The sequence below is a fragment of the Centruroides sculpturatus genome, unplaced genomic scaffold (assembly GCF_000671375.1).
Source record: "Centruroides sculpturatus isolate CEXI.00-Female unplaced genomic scaffold, Cexi_2.0 scaffold375, whole genome shotgun sequence".
Taxonomy (NCBI): domain Eukaryota; kingdom Metazoa; phylum Arthropoda; class Arachnida; order Scorpiones; family Buthidae; genus Centruroides; species Centruroides sculpturatus.
In genome coordinates, this window is record NW_019384589.1 from 276,089 (window position 1) to 295,794 (window position 19,706).

At 32.9% G+C, this 19,706-nt stretch overlaps 1 protein-coding gene across 2 annotated transcripts in view; it reads right to left on the reverse strand.

The window, feature by feature from the left end:
- Window positions 1-19,303, reverse strand: part of LOC111624717 (coiled-coil domain-containing protein 93-like) — a 49,007-nt gene extending 29,704 nt beyond the window's left edge. The window contains exons 1-15 of one of the 2 annotated variants that reach the window (XM_023367629.1): window positions 19,203-19,303; window positions 18,990-19,103; window positions 15,200-15,294; window positions 14,448-14,559; window positions 13,569-13,667; window positions 10,759-10,815; window positions 10,579-10,676; window positions 10,465-10,501; window positions 10,305-10,376; window positions 5,134-5,184; window positions 3,575-3,661; window positions 3,374-3,490; window positions 1,633-1,695; window positions 1,482-1,552; window positions 1,253-1,409 (exon numbers count right to left, since the gene is read on the reverse strand). In XM_023367629.1, coding sequence (XP_023223397.1) covers window positions 1,253-1,409; window positions 1,482-1,552; window positions 1,633-1,695; window positions 3,374-3,490; window positions 3,575-3,661; window positions 5,134-5,184; window positions 10,305-10,376; window positions 10,465-10,501; window positions 10,579-10,676; window positions 10,759-10,815; window positions 13,569-13,667; window positions 14,448-14,559; window positions 15,200-15,294; window positions 18,990-19,103; window positions 19,203-19,274 — 1,302 coding nt within the window. In that variant the 5' untranslated portion in view covers window positions 19,275-19,303. The remainder of the gene's footprint in view (window positions 1-1,252; window positions 1,410-1,481; window positions 1,553-1,632; window positions 1,696-3,373; window positions 3,491-3,574; window positions 3,662-5,133; window positions 5,185-10,304; window positions 10,377-10,464; window positions 10,502-10,578; window positions 10,677-10,758; window positions 10,816-13,568; window positions 13,668-14,447; window positions 14,560-15,199; window positions 15,295-18,989; window positions 19,104-19,202) is intronic. The other variant, XM_023367630.1, reaches the window with a different exon arrangement.
- Window positions 19,304-19,706: the final 403 nt, after the last annotated feature.

Consider the following 19,706-nt stretch of genomic DNA (forward strand, 5'->3'; position numbering starts at 1 on the left):
AAATACATTTCTGCTATAAAATTCTTCAAACAATTTTATAATGTTTAAACTGAATTCACTCTAAATACTTTCAGAAATAATAATTTCGGCTATGTATTACTATAGGAAATTGTGTTATCAAGACATCCGTTATTGACTGATTTCATGCAAGTTTAAACATAGGAAGTTGAAGAAGAAACATATACCTTTGGATGACTAAATTAGAATTTTGTATGAGTACTAATCATAATTGTTTCATCTCATTATACAAATTTGTGATGATGGAGTCCATTACTATATTCACTATAGTTGATAGTTACCGAGATAAATGATAAATTGAAATGAACGAAAGAAGTTAAAAAGATAGAGAGAATGTTGCACAAGCTGCAGTTTTTCTTGCTATACCAATTTTTGCAGTTTATTTAGAGAAAGCTCTATGGCAAATGCCGACAGCTTAACAGCTTAAAATCTGCTGTTACTAACCAGTCATTTTGTGACTTAAAAAAAAAGATGATGCCATACCAATAAAGTATTTACGTACTTTGTAAATGTGGTCCAACAAATACATATTTCTAAAAGCAAAAAAGATTACCACTGCAAATATCCATGCTAAGTTCTCCGGCAGTTTAATTCTCTCTTCATTTATAAAGTTATAAAATCATACTTAACAAAAAGATAAATCTTAACATTATGTCTATAATATAGGTTATTAAATATCATAAAATTACGTATTTGAATATGTTAAACATTTTGTTATTTACTTCAGTTTATAAATTTAGTGACTGTAGCCAAAACACCATTTTGAGCTGCAGCAAAATCATCAAAAACAAACTGAAGTTCAACAGTTTTAAAATATAAGCTTTCGGAATATACAAAACTTAATTGTTATGACAGAAAATTACATCTAATACTATAAATGGTAAATATATTTCATCGATAACAGCAGAAAGAGGCAATACAATTGCCATTTCTAATCCCTAAGTTTAAGTATCAATCGCATGCAATCCTTCAAACTTTAGTTTAATGTTATTCAATCAACTTCATAGATGAAACACTAAGTATTAGTATGATGCAATTGTGGACCACACTCGTGCGGCTCAGGCGAGTGCCGACGTCATAGCTTACTTTAACTCCTTCATCGTACGGTCTGTGGCAACGTCATCATTTTGTTCCCGTAAGCTTCTCCCATTTCTCTGTCCAACGGCAGAGGGACTTCACAATTGCATCATTTTACTAAACAGCACCGTAACATACAAGTTTCATTTTATTTTACCTTATCTTCCGACGATAATTCTTTATTAGACGATTTAACCTCTTCGATATCGGCTTGTAATCTTGCTAATTCTTCCTTACAGTGGGACTTAAATTCTTGCTCTTGGTGTTTCAAATTTTCGTTCATCAACACTAACGAATTCAACTTTTCTATAATTCTGTAAGCATTAAATATCACTTATTAAAGATGAAAATATTCTTAATAAAATGAATTAAATAAAAGTTTTTACTCTTTATCTTCCTTCTTTACTGTTTCGAACTTTTCCATCTCGTCGGAGAGTTTTTCGTAATAGTTGTTAAGCTGAAAATAAAGGTATGAAAAATTATTTTGCAGTAATTATTACTGTTTTTAAAATAAATAAATAAATAAATTTTTCTGACCTCTTTCAGTTTATTACGCTTCTCTTCGTAACCGGATTTTAATTCATTATACTTCTGGTTAAGCTGCAATTAAATGTTTTTCGTAAGAAAAATATTTGTAAATACACAATTATAATTGAAAAAATTTAATATAATTTAATTATTTTACAAAGCAATAACATTAATTTCGTTCCTTACATTTGTATGGTAAGATGCTTAGGGTGCGACTATGCAGACGCGAGCGAGCGAATTTTCCAAGCGAGTGAGAATATGTGGCGAGAAGAGGCGAGACGTGATAAATATCAAAACCTGTCAGATATGTGCGAGAACCAGAAAATCGCTCTCGCCAGCGTTATTTCTCGCTTCTCGTTTGTGCATGGTTTTCCTTTGCGAAAACTAAATCGCTTGCAACCTCTCGCTCACTCTAAATTCACATCTGCATAGTCGCACCCTTACAAGCTAGTTTACATGATACAACTATTGCCAACATATGCTTCGTGTTTGACGTATTATAGAGAATCTTTACTGTCAGACTTTTCACTTGTACTTGCATCCTTGAATCAATCAGTGCATCAAAATGCTGTTAGTATGTAGATTGCATTCTCATCCCATACAAGAGAAACAAATATTCCTGTGAATGCTCGGAACACTTGCAAGTGATATTTTAAAGTATCTAAATTGCCGACAAATCTTGTCTGTGCATTTTTAGATGCAAAAAATTTTATGTAAATCAGCTTTAAAGTGGCTTCGGTAGAAAACAATTTAATAACTTCCTCTTAAGTTACCTGCTGTAGTGCTGATAAAGGTTCGGAAGCACTAAAGAAACAATTAAAATGTGCATTGGCTGTCTCCAATATTAAAACTTTTCTAGCAAAAGCTAAAGCAATGTAATAAGTAAAGTTTCTTAATGATTTCCTTAAGCGTAAAGGTAACATTTATGTTACGGAGTCAGTACTTTAAGCTAAAGCCCTATCGTTCCCGATTAAACATTTTGATTTGTATAAAAATAGAGTTTTCAAGAAGCAAATAGTAGAATTTCTACAGGTGATAACAAGAGATTTATTTTAAAAAATCTGTAATATGTTTTAAACCATACTTCCACTCCATCCCAAGGAATTGTGAGTAGAATCTGAGCTAACCAAGAAAATTCATAGAATTCGTCAATCAAATAATGACTAGTCAGCCAATATTTATCAGTATAATTATCTATTGTCTATGTCACAAAATTGTTTCAATGATAGAAGTGCATATAGACTATATATTCATTATTAAATTGAGTATATCCATATAATGGTAGAGAGCATATTCAAGCAATTCTCTACCATGAATATTAGCGAGGGGTAATGTGTTTAACATCACGTTCTAATCCAGTGTTTCTCAACGGGGGCGATATCGCCCCATGTGGGCGATTTTCCATGTTGAGGGGACGATTAGTAACAATTTATATTTTGGAGGACGAAAAACAATTTGAAAAATTAAGTGTGTTTCGAAACCCACTTAGTTTCTCAATTAAACTATTTCAACTCCTATTAACCTGATGAACTAACATCATATCAGAAAGAAAATGTTCCCTTTCTCCTTAAACAAATCATTGACATAATTTCCTTCCTATAAAAGACTATAGGGGGCGTCTTTAGAGTCCAAAAATCCAAATCGTAATTTGAATGCACGTGTTTAAAATACCTCTTAAAATATAATCGAATGCACACGCATTCTAGACAGCTCATTGCTACAATAAAGTCATTAATTACTAATTACCGACCTGATTTAAACTCTCGGTTTTATCCGTTATTTGTTTGTTTAATGAAGTAATGACTCTCTTGTGGTGCTGAATTCCTCCATATTTCTCTCCCAATTCTTCGCTCGCTAATTCAGCTTGCTACACAGAAATTTGCATCATTTAAAACAACCATTTAGAAAATTATAAGATATGTAAACAAGCGTCTTGATTCTATTCGCATACCTTATCAGCAAACTCCGAGGCGATCTGTTGAATTTTGTCGGACTGCATGCTGACGATTGATCCAACCACACTGGCCGTGACCTTAGTCTAAGCAAAAATAATAATTTTTTTTATAAAAGTAATTAATTTTCTGCTATATCTTAATATTTACCTTATGATATAACATAGCATATAACCCAAAATATAACATAGTGTATAACGAGAGCATTCGGCCATTATTTTTATAAGTTAAACTATAAAAAGTGAAATATTAAATTTAAAAAAACATGTATCAAATTAATAATATAATTGATTTGATATAAGCAAATAAAAAGTGTGAAACTTAAAATCAATTGCAAAAGCTAAATATTCAGTTGTAAATTAATTTAATTGTTAAATTTAACACTAAATTTAGCTATTTTTAGTCATTTTAGTATAGAATTCTCATATATAAAAACATAAAAGTCACTTTCGCAAACTTTTAAATTTAGTTTCCTGATATAGTTAGACGTGAAACTCGCTCCCTTTCATTTACGGTTGTGCCGTGATAAAAAGGAAGTTTGCCGCCCATTCGCGTCCACAGAAAATATTTTAAGGAGGCATTCGTGTACTTAGAGACATAAAAACTTCATAAAGCCTTTATTATTTAATTTTTTCTGAGGTTTTTTTACATACGTCTCATATAATATAGTATTGCAACTATACAAAAAGACAGAAAAATCATCCCATGATTGAAAGTAAATGGTTATGGTAAATGGTAACTAAATTACTTTTACGATTATAATTTGTGGAATTTTAACTCAATCCGAGGGAGGAGCAAGTGTCCCGTTTGCCCCCCGAGGATTCCCCGCAATGCCACCCAAAGACAAAAGGTTCCATCTCCATAAACTCAAAAATCAAGTCGCGCACTCGTCGTGCTTAATTACTATTCTTTATCAATACCGCCCAATATTCTGCATGAATAAAACTCTAATAATTACAGAACGTTTTTAATTAGGTACCATTGTTTAGCTTTAATAATCTGTCTACAGGTAGGGAGTCGTGCTGTCATCTCATACTAGATTTAATAATTATAATAAATTTAATCGAGTATTTCCTGTAAGAAAAGAATCGGGACTTGAACCTGCAACTCCCACTTACCACTTAATTATTTAGTAAATTAATTAAATACGTAGCCATAATATACAACTATAATTGGCAGTCGTATGGCTTTATCAACAGTAGTTAATAAGTTTGTTTAAGTCGAAGTAGCACGTTCTACGTTCTAAATTTTGCAAAATAACTTTGGAGTCTGCGACGATAGACTCGTCGGCCCAGAAGTACTTACATTAAACATTTATACATGATTAGTACACCCCTATAAAGCAGTAAATTAAATTACGTAATGAATAATTAAATTCTATGCAACGATACTGTATAATTTCTACTCTCTACACAATTAATCTAAACCGAAAAGTAATATAATAATTGTAATATTTAATATTAATCATTAGAAAAAATGATTAACGCACGTTAGAATTAAAGTTAATTATTATTTTAATTCGAAATATTAAAGAATATTAATTGAAAAACTGACCAACCTCGGATTCATCCATTGCCGACATACCACTCATCAACTTGTCGATCTGTGTCTATGCAAAGCAGGCACAAAGCAGAGTGAGAATTTAATGAAAAGCATTCTCAGTTATTTCGTTCGAGTTACGTATCAGTAAAAAAATTAAGAAAAATTCTGAATATATAAGAATTAATAATAAAAGCTCAAAAATCATGCAATTTTGAAACATATATCATGCCTATTTTCATTCGGAATGTTATACTTTAAGATCCGCGAAAGGGGACGACTTTCAGGCTCCCCTCTAGATGTTAAACACTAGGAAATCCTGAAAAATCCCACACAACTGGCCCATTCGGGCGCAACCGCCCGCCACCAACTACCATTGTTTGGTCACTTTATTCGCTCGCCCACCGATGGGCTTGTCGAATTTTATTAACAAATGTTCCAGATAGTTAATCTGATTTTACTAGAAGTTTTATTAATATAACAATCTTTTAAATAGGCAAATATATACTTCAAAAATGAAAATGTGTAAATATTTATTTAAATATAAAAACAAGGCAAGCTAACATCAACTAAACTATGCACAAAATCAGAAAATAATAATAAATATAAAAATGATTTTCATAAATTACTTCTAGCACAAGCGGTATCATGCATTTGTACGGTTGCAAGTTTTCACATGAAATTAATTATCATGCAATTTACAAGGTCATGATTTACTAAAATTATAAAGATGTTTCGAAAAATTCATGGATAAATTCGTGTTCAGAAGTGACTCGCGCGACTTCTGCACTTGAAATTCACCCTGAATTTTTTGAGCATGAAAAACTTTGCGTAAAGAAGTGATAGAATTTCGTTTAAACTATACAATTTCTGTGATATTTATGAAATTTCTCAATGATTTCTCAATTTAGAATGATAAATAATTCTAATGAAACCTGATACATTACAATAACACTACCTCAACTGTCATATAACGTTGAGCTATATATTGGCAATAATAATTATAAATTACTAATACATTTGACCCTGAAGGTGTAAGGTAGGCGTATCCCCGGACGCCTACCTCTAGGGTCTACTACTTCTCAAATCCTTCCTTACCTGAGAACAGGCTCTTATTAGCATACTTTACTGAACTTTTCAAATGATTTTGGGCTGTTTGACCAACCTTTAGGGGTATTTTCTTGTATCTTAAATCTCATATTCAAGTCTTTCTTCAACTCTCTGCTGTAGAGGTAATAAAAGAGCCTTTCTGGCAAGCCCATTATAGCCAGGCATTGGTGGATGGAGCTCAACATATCCAGATGGATCATCCCCAAAAATTCCTGGGATTTTTTGACCTGTCTGGATACTGAATTGGCGGGCCTTTGTGCCCATTAAATCTCTTATCGAGAGCGAATCAGAAGGAAAAGAGATTCCCTCCTGTTAGAATGTGTAGACTTGTCACTGAAGGTAGTATGTCCCTATGTTCTCGTGTGTATACCTTGTAAACATCGGCAAATAAAAAACAGAAAATAAAAGACTGGAGTTGTAACGTGTCTTTTCTGAAAGAACGCAAGACATGTTATAACATATTAAAAAACATGATTTCAATATAAGATTTAAGATATTTTTATGTGACGACAATGTGTCAAAATATCTGGAAGCATTTGGAAAGATTAAAAAAGAGTATGCTAATAAGAGTCTGTTCTCTGAAAGAAATTAATGTATAATTTGACATAAATTTTATGCTTTTTGAAAAAGAAACTTTTATAATTTCAAACAAACTCTAATGTATTTAAACAGTTAATGTAAATAATGCTACAAATCAACTTTAATTCACATAGCAAGTTCACTGCAAGTTCTCCATATTATTGTTATTTCAGGTATAAAATGCTTTTAAGCCTATTAAGTTCGAAACCGTTCATAATCAATGGATTGAGCAGGCAACAGAAAACTACCTGATTATTCTCCCATGAGAATATTATGACGAGGATGAGCAATGATATGCATAGCGATCCAGTCTGCAACTGGCGCCAAACTGATTCATTTGGTGTAAAATGGGCTACCGAGCGTGTGGACATAGGACTTTACAGACTGGAAAGGTCTACATGATAGAAAGAGCTTAATCGAGAGAATATACCAATTTGTGGCATCTCCGAAACACATTGGAGAGAGAGAGAGTGGTCATTTTGATACAATCAACCACACGATATATGTTTCAGGTATAACCCAAAATGGACATAATGGAGTGGCCTTTGTTATCGACAAATGCATAACAAAATTTGTAGAAGGCTATGAATCTATCGACAACCGCATAATCAAAATTACAATATCTTCCAGCCCAGTAAAACTTCATATTATACAGGTTTATATGCCCACTTCGGCTGCTTCGGACGATGAAGTGGGCACAGTATACACACAAACTGAAAATATCATCACAGAAGGACATATTGATAATAATGGGAGATTTTAATGCTAAGACAGGCAATACAAAAAGTGATGATAATCTACGGTGCATTATAGAAGAATTCGGACTGGGCACCAGAAATGAGAGAGGAAATAGACTCTTTCAGTTTGCAATCGATAATAACAAACACCATGTTCAAACACCATTACCGATATCTTTCTACTTGGACCTCCCCAACCAATATAAAGACCAAAATTGATTACGTGTTAATAAGAACAAGATGGAGATCATCAGTAAATAATGTCAGAGCAAGACCTGGAGCATTCTGTAATGCTGAAAGTAATGCTCCAAATAATTAATAACAGTTTGAAACTCTTCCTATTTCCTGAAATAGCTGAAGAACAGTCAGGGTTTATCCCTGGTAAAGAAACTCAAGAACAAATCTTGAACGCTCAACAAGCCATTGAAAAAGCCTATGAATTTAACGTCAAAGCTTACCTTTGTTTCATAGACTATATCAAAGCCTTTGATTGTGTAAAATGGCACAAATTGTGGCCCGTTCTTCAAAACATGAGAGTCCCATGCCATCTTATTTCAGAAATTTATATGAGAATAACTCTGCAAGAGTAAAAGTTAACTATGTCTAATCACATCTGAAGATGGTGTAAGACAGAGATGTATTCTTTCCCCCTTACTCTTTAATGCTTATTTTGAAATAATCATGAGAAGGGTATTAGATAACTGGGACAGAGGCATTTCCATTGGGGTGCCTTAAAGATAACAACCTGAGATATGCTGACGATACACTTATTACAGCATCCAATGAATCAGAACTTGAATATATTACAAAACATTTTGAAACTTTAGAGGTTGCATTACGAGCAACCTCTAAATTATTTAGAATTTGGAAAGATTCTGCAATCGTTATTTCTAATAAACTAAAGCTCATAAGAACGCTTATTTTTTTCGATTGCCACTTATGCCTCGGAAACCTGGAACATAAATGCCACTTCACATTAAAAAAGGAATCAAGTTTCTTCGAAACATGGACATAAAGAAGAATGCCGAGAATCTCTTGGATGGAGCATCGAACAAATTGCTCCATCCTAAATCAACTGAAAATCACAACACGCCTTACCACTATAATATACCAATCCTATCTTTGCTTCTTGGGACATATTTCCAGATGCAAAAATGGATTTGAGAAACAAATCCTAGAAGGGAAGATCAATGGCAAATGCCCTAGAAGCAAATGTCGGATTAGGTGGGCAGACCAAGTAAAGACGATTACAGGACATGCAATGTATTAATCCATCCACATGGTACAACACTGGGAGCAGTGAAAAGATACAATTAAAGTCATCAATTTGTAATATCACCAAGCGCTTTGAAGGGCATAGGACTGTGATGATGATGAAATGCTTATTTTCAGGTAGCCAACTGTTTAAATTTTTTCATAAAAGAACATTTTCAACTTGTTTTAGGACAGCTTCAGCTTCACGAGTCGCTGTTCCAACTGAATTTGAACATTTTTCACGTATCAAACAATGTTTACGTCAGTGAGGCTGTCATAAAACAGGACGAAAACATTCCTTCATGAAAAAATTTTGACAGTTGGCTAGCTAAAAGTAAGCATTTTATACCTGAAGTCATTGTAATCTATTTCTGTAATATAGTTTTATCCAAACTTTCATGTTATAAACCTTAGTTCTTGAATAATATTCATATTTTCTGTGTTATTTTCTTACACTCATATTCATGAGAAATATTCAATAATTAAAAGTACATGTATGTAATGCTTAACAATGTGGATATGTTCTGAGAAATATGTTAAGTGAACGCAGTAATGTGTACTATTTGGTACTACTCATATAAGCTACACACAGGCAGTGAAAAAGTTCTTGGAATTATAATATAGTACTGTAATGGTAAGACATATGGAAAGGTTTACCTAATCACCGTCAAAGTAGGACCCTACAAGCATACAGCACACTTGCTCCATTAATCTTACCATTATTGGAAGCTTCTTTAGGAATATTCAGGAGTTTGGCTGGCACATTCAATGATGCTCATTGTATTTGAAAAGATTACTTATTTGGCGTAGATGATACGGTGCGTTTGTACTGCCTGGATAGTGTGTTTCTGGTCATTACTACATGCAATTTGGAGAAAACTGTGTTAGAAGTGACGAGAAGGATGGCTTCTGCATCACGAGTCACTCACCACTTGTTTTGAAACAATTCCTTGCTAACAAAAGACGTCCCATCATCACCCATTGTACTCACCTGGTCTTACTCTGAGTGACTTTTGGCTATTCCCTATGCTGAAAATGCATCTCAAGGGGTCAATGATTCTTCCAACAATGGCAGGATCAATGGAGCAATGTTTCTGTGCACTGAAGGATCCTACTTTGAAAAGTAATTAGGTAAACATTTCCACATGTCCTACTATTAAAGTGCTATACTGTAATTTTGACTTTCTGCATTTCTAACACAATTATAAGTGTTTATGTATGTAAACATAGGAAAAGTACAGGCAGCTACAAATATTTTAGCTCCTTTATAAACTTAAAGGACCTCTATCATATACAAGATGTGTCATTAAGCAGCAAATACCTGTTTGACGAAGCTGAATCCTTTAAAATATTTTTAATTGTTTCAAAAAATAAATTTTAAACATTGTTAGAATATGTAGGTATTTAATCATTAGTTAAATTTTCTAATACATTTTAATATCATGCTACAAAATGCACCTTCACATCCAAAAATACCATTTATATGAATAGTATAAGAGAAACATGTTACCTCTTCGGCATTTTTACTTTCTTTCACGTCATTTTTAGGCACCAGATTAGATTCTTCGTCCTGACTCGTAGCCTAAAATCAGTTATAAAACAAGAAATTTTAAATTATAATTAACTAAATAACTAAATCTTTGATTAGTTATTTAGTTAAATATACAAACTTGATTTTTATGATGTAATCTCAATATTCCGTACTTTCTGAAATAAATAATTGTATTGAAATTAAAAAAATATAGGCAAATATAACTTTAAGAACAGTTTTACATGTATCGAACCTTCCGTATTCTAATAGAGTCGTCTGTACCCTGACTTCCTCTTCCTTTAACTTATGAGATGCATGGTGACGATAACGCCGCTTCGGCTGGTACGATTCCTGTACACGTTACGATTAATATTCAGCTCTTTCTTCTTGCACATTTAGATATATTTATTAATCGGCATCATTTTATTCTTACCTTCAAATCCTTTAATGTTGAAATCACCTTTTCCTTAAGTGCTTCCTTTTCTAAATCCTAAATTCAAAGAAATTTTGGATTAAAAATAGAGATTTAGTTAACATTATCATCATTTTTCCATACAATCAGAATGCCTCTACATGCGCTTTTGTATATGTAGAGGTATTCAAGTACATTGTACCTTGAATCACATATTTTACTATTGCTATGTAATAGTAAAATATGTGATTCAAGGTAAAAGGTTCATATATACATCGAACAGCACATTCTTACCAGTTGATGTGGGATACTGCTTACAGAATATCTATTTTAACTTACAAGTATATTTCCTTCATACATACACACTATATTCTTAGATAAAGCAACAATTCTACACATTGTGGTCTTTATTCTGCAGGTTTATCAGTGTGACTAAACAATGGAATTGATAAGACACGCGGCTTTATTCATACAAACAATTCTTACATTTGTAGCTAGTGACGTACTCGTTATCGGAAGGCTAATTCTACGTATCGACATTAGAAAGTGTGTTATATTTACACTATGAAAGATGCAATTTACTAGTGGCTTTAACAAGCTAGAGAACAGTCAACAAGTTTTGACCACTGCTGCCATATTAAAACAATGTTTGACAATGTCTATTATCAGAGTAATCTGACATATATCAGACTGGCAGGTGTCAGATTACTAGATTTTGTATACACATATGTACTGTACTGTACAGTAAAAAATGCACTCGGTTCACAGTTTAGTTTGTCGTATTAATCATGATTGTGACATTCTGCTGCAAGTACAATAAACAACTAGCAACTGACGGTATACATGTACATCAGTCTCTCTCCATCACATACATCAACAAGGAGTAACACAAAAATTTCATGTGTGCCACCCTGCAAAGTATTAGATTACTGGACATGTCAGACTGGAGAGTAACAGACTCTACTGTGACTTCTAAGTGTTGAATTTGAATCAACAATTTGTCATAAATTATTTTTCAGTTACCAATTAAACATTAACAATTACATCAGCATCAAAATAATTTATTTGTTGTAGTTGTGTACATCTTTTGAGTATGCATCTTCTACGTGAATCTCGGAAACATTTGGCCAATACAATTGGCTTTACTGTTTTCTTGTAATAAGATCATATATAATTGGGCAGTCCACACTACTGAGGAAACCTCTTAAGTGACTAAATCTTTTTTTTTTTTTCAGTTGTTGAGTGTAGTCAATAGTAAATCTAGTAATTAAATGATTATGGCATAACCTTCATACAGGAGAATCTTACATTGTTATTTGCAATATTAATTGGCTTCTGCTGCTGCTGTCATAAAATTTAAGGTGCTTACAGTGTTTTGCATGTGTCAACAATGATAAATAAACTACAGCAGCAGTCATAAAAATTGCATCACTTATGATATATATCAAAATGTGTTCAACAGACGTGCAAAGTAATGTATTTAAGTTATGATTACAATTTGTAATGCTAACATATTTATTACATAGAAAAAATTCTGAATTCACAGACCCATTTATAAAATGTAGTATACTAACATATTTACTGGATATGCATCTTTACTGTCTGCATAAAGCAATTCCTGTAATACACCTTGCTTAATCTATGCAATAAATTTAGATCCAATTGAAAACATAGTGGAATCCCATATCTCAATGCTTCAGTCTACATCTTTAGTGCAGATAAGCAGATGTCTGTACATTTCAATTATCAATAATTGCTCTTAAACCAATGCTGCACGCTTCATGCACTTACTTTTATGGATGTCTGTGTTCACGTTATACTTTCGGTTTGGTAATAGTAGTAGTATTTAAGGCTGAAATGTTTCAGTATCCTTTTCCAGCATGGCTTACTCATACTATTTTCAACTTTTCCATGTTCATAACAAATGCATTCTCTACTATATTTCACAAGAGGAATGTTTATCCTCTTGTGAAACAGTGCGGAGACCTTTGCCATTCAAAGAAACAATTATGGACATTTTTATGTAGTCAAACTGTCAAAAAATTTCCACTTTTTCTTTAAAAATGTACTACTGCCAGGTTTTTATACCAGTGAATGAGAAAATTGTCAGAAAGATTGCTGCAGTAGACTTGTTGGCCAATGAAAAAGCATTTTCATGTTTAATATATTGCAGATGATTCAATCTTTACAGTTACTTACAGATCTGCAGCTAAACACAGATGTAATCATCATACATATTGAAAAATTCTTATAATATTTAATTGCCATGTTTTACAGTATACAAGACACACAGGCACATAAGATGCACCTTTATTTTAGCACAGAATATCTACAGGTAAAGTTTGTAGTGTATTTAAGCCATATCACGCCTTTGACATTCAATCCCAGATTATTTTTACTGTATTCTAGTTAAAAAACAGTAAAATTACCAGGGAGAAACGAGAGTTTAAAAGAAATCATTTACAATTAAAATACTTTACATGAATACATGCAAATGCTACTTAGCTATAGTAAATAATAAAACTAATAATACGTGTTTAATTAAACAATAGCCTTTTATTCGAGAGTCGAACTGGATAGAGGCTACGCGTAACCTACTGCTCGGGCAATTTGTTAGCCTACGAGAGATCGCAACTTCGAATAAAATATGCGGAATAAATTTTTGAGCCTTCGTTTTGGACAAAACTTGCATCGTAAATGCCTTAAAATATGGAAAGTACTTTCAATTGTCACTTAGCTTATTATTATATTGATTTATTTAAATTTTTACATTCCTTCATTAGTACCATAACTAGTTTTTATAGTAGCAATTATTTTAAAAGTATTTTTACCTGAGGTGTTGAATGATTCTTACTAAATTGATAAATAGAATAAGCTCTAATATAATCTCCCATTTCTTGTCTGGTTTCAATTGCTTTCTTCACCAGCCACTACAAAAAAAAAATTTCAAAAATTTAATACTGAGAAGTTTATCTATAAATTTATGTTATAATTTAATAAAGCATAGATTAACTGATTTAGAATATTTAAATTACATAGGATGTATAGTAAAGTCCTTATATACTGATGGGTGAATGACACACAATGTACAACACAGTAATAAATACTTACCAAATAAGAGAGGAAAATGAGAAATACATGTTATAAATAAGTACATGAATAAATACACCAAACAAAACCTTTATAATCCAGTAAATAATTTTTTAATGTATAATTCAAAAATGTTTCTGATCTTCTTCAGGTCAATAGCATCCTAAAATTGGAACGTGCAGAACTAAGCACATGAATAATACACATTTTATCATGTGTGCTCGACACGCACATTAACATTTTACATTTTCTATTTGTAGTATTCACGTATGCAAAGTGTCCTTTCGTACTAAATCAATTGTATTCTACGCCTCTGTAATTGACTTTTCTTCTATATCATGCACGGTTTCGTGAAAGGCTTGCTAACTTTCAAATTTTACTGCTAGGTGCACCACGTGCAGTCTTGTCTTGTAACGCAAAGTCACTTTACTATAAATATACATCACGTTTGTAACTATACTTAACTGCGTTTGTCAGTTACACAGGTTTATAAAGACGTTACCATACGCCGTGCATAAAATAGATCGGTATTCTATCACAAAGATGATAAATTATGTTTATTATACAGTGTTAGTGTATATTATACAATATATTTGATATGACAACTAAGCAATTTGTACCTGAATTACTGGAAATATATGAATGCAATCCAATCCTTGAATCTGATGAGGTTCTAAACGATGAGGACACTTCATTTTGGGAAGAACTGCAACTATTTTCTCTGTTAGAGATCTGTAATTATAATTATTTTTAAACTGTTTAGAATTATTTATTAGTCATTTCTGGATTTTAAAATTGCAGATCAACTATATCATTATATCTATAACCCAAAATAAAATATTAACAGTGCATACGATACTTTCCATTGCATGTATGCTTATATGTTTGGTGGAGAGCTTATCTACTACTTGGAAATGGTATCAGTGATAACCAAGAGTAAACCATACATGTATTCAGTAATATGGCTGTTTGTTAGTTCAACACTAGTTCATTCTTGGCTATTACCAATACCATTTGCCATAGGTAACAATGTGTTTCATATTTCTCTGTAAGGCTATTCAGAATACTAGATAAATTACCGTATCTCCCACTAAATTAAGTAGAAAACTATGCACTTTCTAGCTATTCTATATACGCTTTTCATTAATACAATGTACTAATGACGAGCAACTATTTATTGTGACGTCGTCATAATGCTGAACTGCAATTTTTAATCTATTTAATTTAAAATATATACTCTCCATCTTAAATTAGAGGGGGACAAGGCCTAACATATGCATGATGAGCTAATTATAAAATACTTTGTTTACTCTCTCCATTACTATTTTAAGCTCTCCAGTTAAGTAAGTTTTGAAAACTGCAGAAGACTTACATTTTCTGGCCAATTGTTAAATTTTCTTGAAAGAGAAGATCCACATCTATATCAATGTTACATGTCTCAATACACCAAGTCATCCCGCCTACTACCTAGTAAACAAAGAAACATTATTATATTATAAATGTATAAACAATTGTATATTTTATATAGTAAATTTTTACAAGATAAGTTTCACAATTCACAAAATATTGATAAAGAAATAAGCTACCCTTCGTACGATCATAGAACATGCAAACAAAAGTAGTACACTGCTTATCTATGAAAACTGACTTGTTAGTAATGAGACAATGGAATTTATGGACATGAAGAAACATTGTACGTCCCACATCCAATACAAAATGTAGCATTGAAATACTGAATCTTTTCCTATTCCCAGCACTAAAGTCACAGTTAATTTAACCCATTTTCCACTCACAATAACTGTCTCAAAGCATCAGAGATGATTCTAAAGAACATCTCAAAAGAAAACTTCAAGGATTGGCAAAATTAATGGCAGAAATACACCTGTTAATTACAATCTCCAATTACATCTGTTACAATTACAATCAAACACCTGTTAATTACATCTCCAGTGTGACAAGGTGTTGTAATTATCATTCTAAATCATCATCGGTCATTTTCAAAGACCATTCTCGGATATAATACACAATCAAACTTAGCAATACTAAAATATAAATGATAATTTTCCAAACATAGAATGCCGGTTAGTTTAAATTAAAAATATGGTGACCATTCCGTAGATGTGCGGAGAAGTCGATTCAGGTTATACCCCGTGCAACTCAAAGTACGTTCTCCATGCCATGGAGAGGGCATCGATATGAATTTTAACTTCTGGAGGAAAGAAACACAATCAACAGGGAGGCATATTATCCCTACAGACATAAGCTATACCCCTAAGGTCCTGCATTCATTTAGGAAGGTGACTCTTACATCTTTAAAAAATAATTGAAAATCTTCATAATTAAATAGATTTTGTTGTTTTTAAATGTTTCATGACTGTCTGAATAACAATTTTCATAATTATTATTTTAGTAAGTTGTTATTAACTTATTAAAATCTATCTAAGAATTTTTGTCTGCTATTATTATAAAACCAACTAACTAAATATCACAATGGGTATAGAAGAACACCCTTTTAGTGCCTACAGGACACTTAGAGTTAATTACTACTATTATTAAAATCATCACAAGATGGTAACTTAATTGTTTACCTCAAGACAAATTACTTCATAGCTAATTATTAACGTACTCTTATTGTAGCCTGATAATTCAGCATATTGTCTGGCTTTAATCAAAAATTGGGTTTATGACATTGTCGTTTATATGTATATAGTATATAGAGTGGGGGCTCCTATTGTCAACCACTTCCAGTAGTCCACAATTTAAGCCTAAATCCATATGTAATTAGTATATCAGAGTAGGTCAAGTCATCTTCACAGAAAGCATTATAAGATGACCCCATTCTCAATGACATGTAACATCAACAGATTACCTCCCTCACAGTGATGGAAAAAATTATTGTGCAACACTCCTTCTAATAGTCAACCACATAGTGAATTGTTACATCTTTAGAAGATAAAGAAAACTGTGTTTCAGATGAGTATATTCTACAAAATGCCTATCATTAATCTGGCGTACCATTTCAGTTGCCACATATGTGAAGCATTTGATGAAGGAAAACACAGTTTACAACTGCCATAAACAAATGTGTGACTCATTGATTGACTACTGGATGAACAGCCCTTGAGTAAATTAGTTTTTTTCTTAATGTAAACAATGGTATAATAAAAAATGTTTTTTTTCCATGAAAAGTATAGAACAAACTTTATTTACATACATGAATTTTGCTTTTCGTGTTACTACATATCTTAATAAAAAATATCTAAGTCCAAAACAGCTTTAAATGGTTGACTACTGGTGCATTTACCCTAGTACAGGGTGCGGCACGGAAACTTCCTTATTTGAAATACACGCCACACAGCAACCGTTACTCCTTGGAGAGTGGAGTTGAGTGCATTCGAAAGGGCAGGGCTAATGTTTTTTGTATGGTTAGTTTAGTAATGATCGTGCAGTGAACAAGACAGGAGAGCACGTTCACCATGGCGACTTACTTTCCCAACAGCCATTTATTCATTGCAATCCAGTGTGCATTCAGGAAACAGTTTAATATCACGCCTGTAGGTCATGTTCCTGATCGAAAATCGATTGTTCAGTGGGTGGACACGTTTATGGATACTGGTAGTGTGCAGAAAACAGAAACCAGGACCTTCAATAACGATAGGGCATTTACGGTCACTTCTAAGCGTTATGTCCAGATGAATAAGGAGCTTTTTCTTCCCAAACTTGAAAAAATGGATGTGAGGGATGTGTGGTTCCAACAAGATGGCATCACAGCTCATATGGCACAAATGTCAATTACTCTCTTGTGCAAACACTTCTCCAAATGTCTCATCTGTTTGAGGGGCAATCTTCACTGGCAAGCACGCTCGCCAGATTTAGCCCTCGCGATTTTTTCTTATGGGGATATCTTAAATTCTTGGTGTATAGCAATCGTCGAAAAACCCTGGGTGAGCTGAAGAACGATATCTATGCTGCTATTGCCGACATAGACACATACATACTGGACAAAGTGGACCGAAACTTCCAATTTCGACTCTCCAAACATAATGACCGGAACAGAGACCACCTTCAAGATATCATTTTCAAAACCTAATGAAATAAAACTTTAAATGTACCTCTATGTAAAGCAAAAAGAATTAAATTGATATCTCCAATACTTTTTGTTTTATGAGTTTTTAAAATAAGGAAGTTTCAGCATCACACCCTGTATATGTATATACATATATAGCCTGGTAGTAATCAGTGAAATAAAATTTCTCATGTTTTACATAAGCCGTCTATATTAAAGTGAAAAACAGTCGATTTTTAGCACTGTTTCAGGAACTAGTTCCAGACTTTCTTACTTTTTCATCTTTAAATTTTACCCAATTTTTGAGTGTCCTCAAAATTCGGCTCAATTCAAGCTCTGAGTGAGACATTTGAGGCCTTATGAAGCCATACATCATACCTATAAGAGCAAAAAAGTCAAAGGAACCATACCTCTAATAAGCCATCCTTCACAAGATACAGCCCCCAAAATCGGGTAATACGAGATCACAAGTCATGTTGCTCCACTAAGACTATTGAATTTAACTATTCAGCCCACACAACTATGCCAGCTTTGAGTAGCCCACTTGACCATTCATACATTATTTGATGTTATATAGTTTTAGATGGGTGTGAGCTCAATGAAACACATGACTACACGCAAAGCATCAGTCAAGGCGAGCAAAAGTGAACCTTGAAAATGCAGAGCACAAAGAGTAGGCAGTATACCGATACATGTTAAAAACAGATCTTCGGAGGGAAATATCACAAAAGGGTCACACGTACCGATACGCTTCCTTTGACTTTTCTGCTTGTAAAAGAGGGTCTAAAATTTGGGGATCGAAAAAGCCCTCATTTGGAGCTTGAATCATACCCAAAATTCCACACACACTGATTTCGAGAGGATATATCTCAAAAAGAGTCAAACGCAGACTGTCAGTTCCGAGTGTTTTACTTCCACCATAGCTCTGATAAGAGCTTCATTTGTATCATTCTGACTGTTTCTGTAGTATGTGCAAAGTATTCATGTAAACTCTACTAACATTTATAATACAATTTCAGTGTCAATTGATGATAAACACCTACAAAAACAATCATATTGATTCACACATCTGTGTGACTGTGAAAATGTCATATACCTTATCAAACGACGACAGTCCTTTAATCCTGGCTCTAAAATAACCAGCAGCAAGAAGAAGATCGATTATTTCTTGCAATTTGATAGCTTGTTCTTCATCTTCTCTAGTTTCAACCTAAAATATTAATTAAATACAATCGTTTAATAATTTAAGTTAAATATATGACAGACAGACTTGTTTATGTACTAAAATAACAATAAAAAAATGCTTGACCTTGCTGGGAGGATCCCCATAATCTACACTAGAAGACTTCAACCTCATCCTGACACTCCCACTCACAGCCATTCCGCCGCCATATTGATTGACAACGCCCCCTGCCGAAAATTTTTTTTTCTTTACGATAAAATATATTAATAAATACATGTATTATCATAAATTTTTAAATATTTTATACTTTTATAAATTAAAAAACTTTTAATATGTTTTTTTTAAAATTATAAAAATAATTTATTCGAAAGTAATTAGATAAAATATAATTTTTACTTGAAAATTTTCATTAGTATTCAATAAAAGATGTTAAAACGGCACTTACCTCGCTGGTGGATCCGGATTCGAATCCGGGCGATCGGAACATGGGCGATGAATATATTAGGCCCGTTTCTCTCCACTTGGACCCACATATGAACCACAATTGGCCTTTTTTTAAAACTTTTTTCGCTCTGTGGGCACTAAGAGGGCCTCTTTTAGCAAGCAGTGGGTTCGGCCAGGCCCACAATG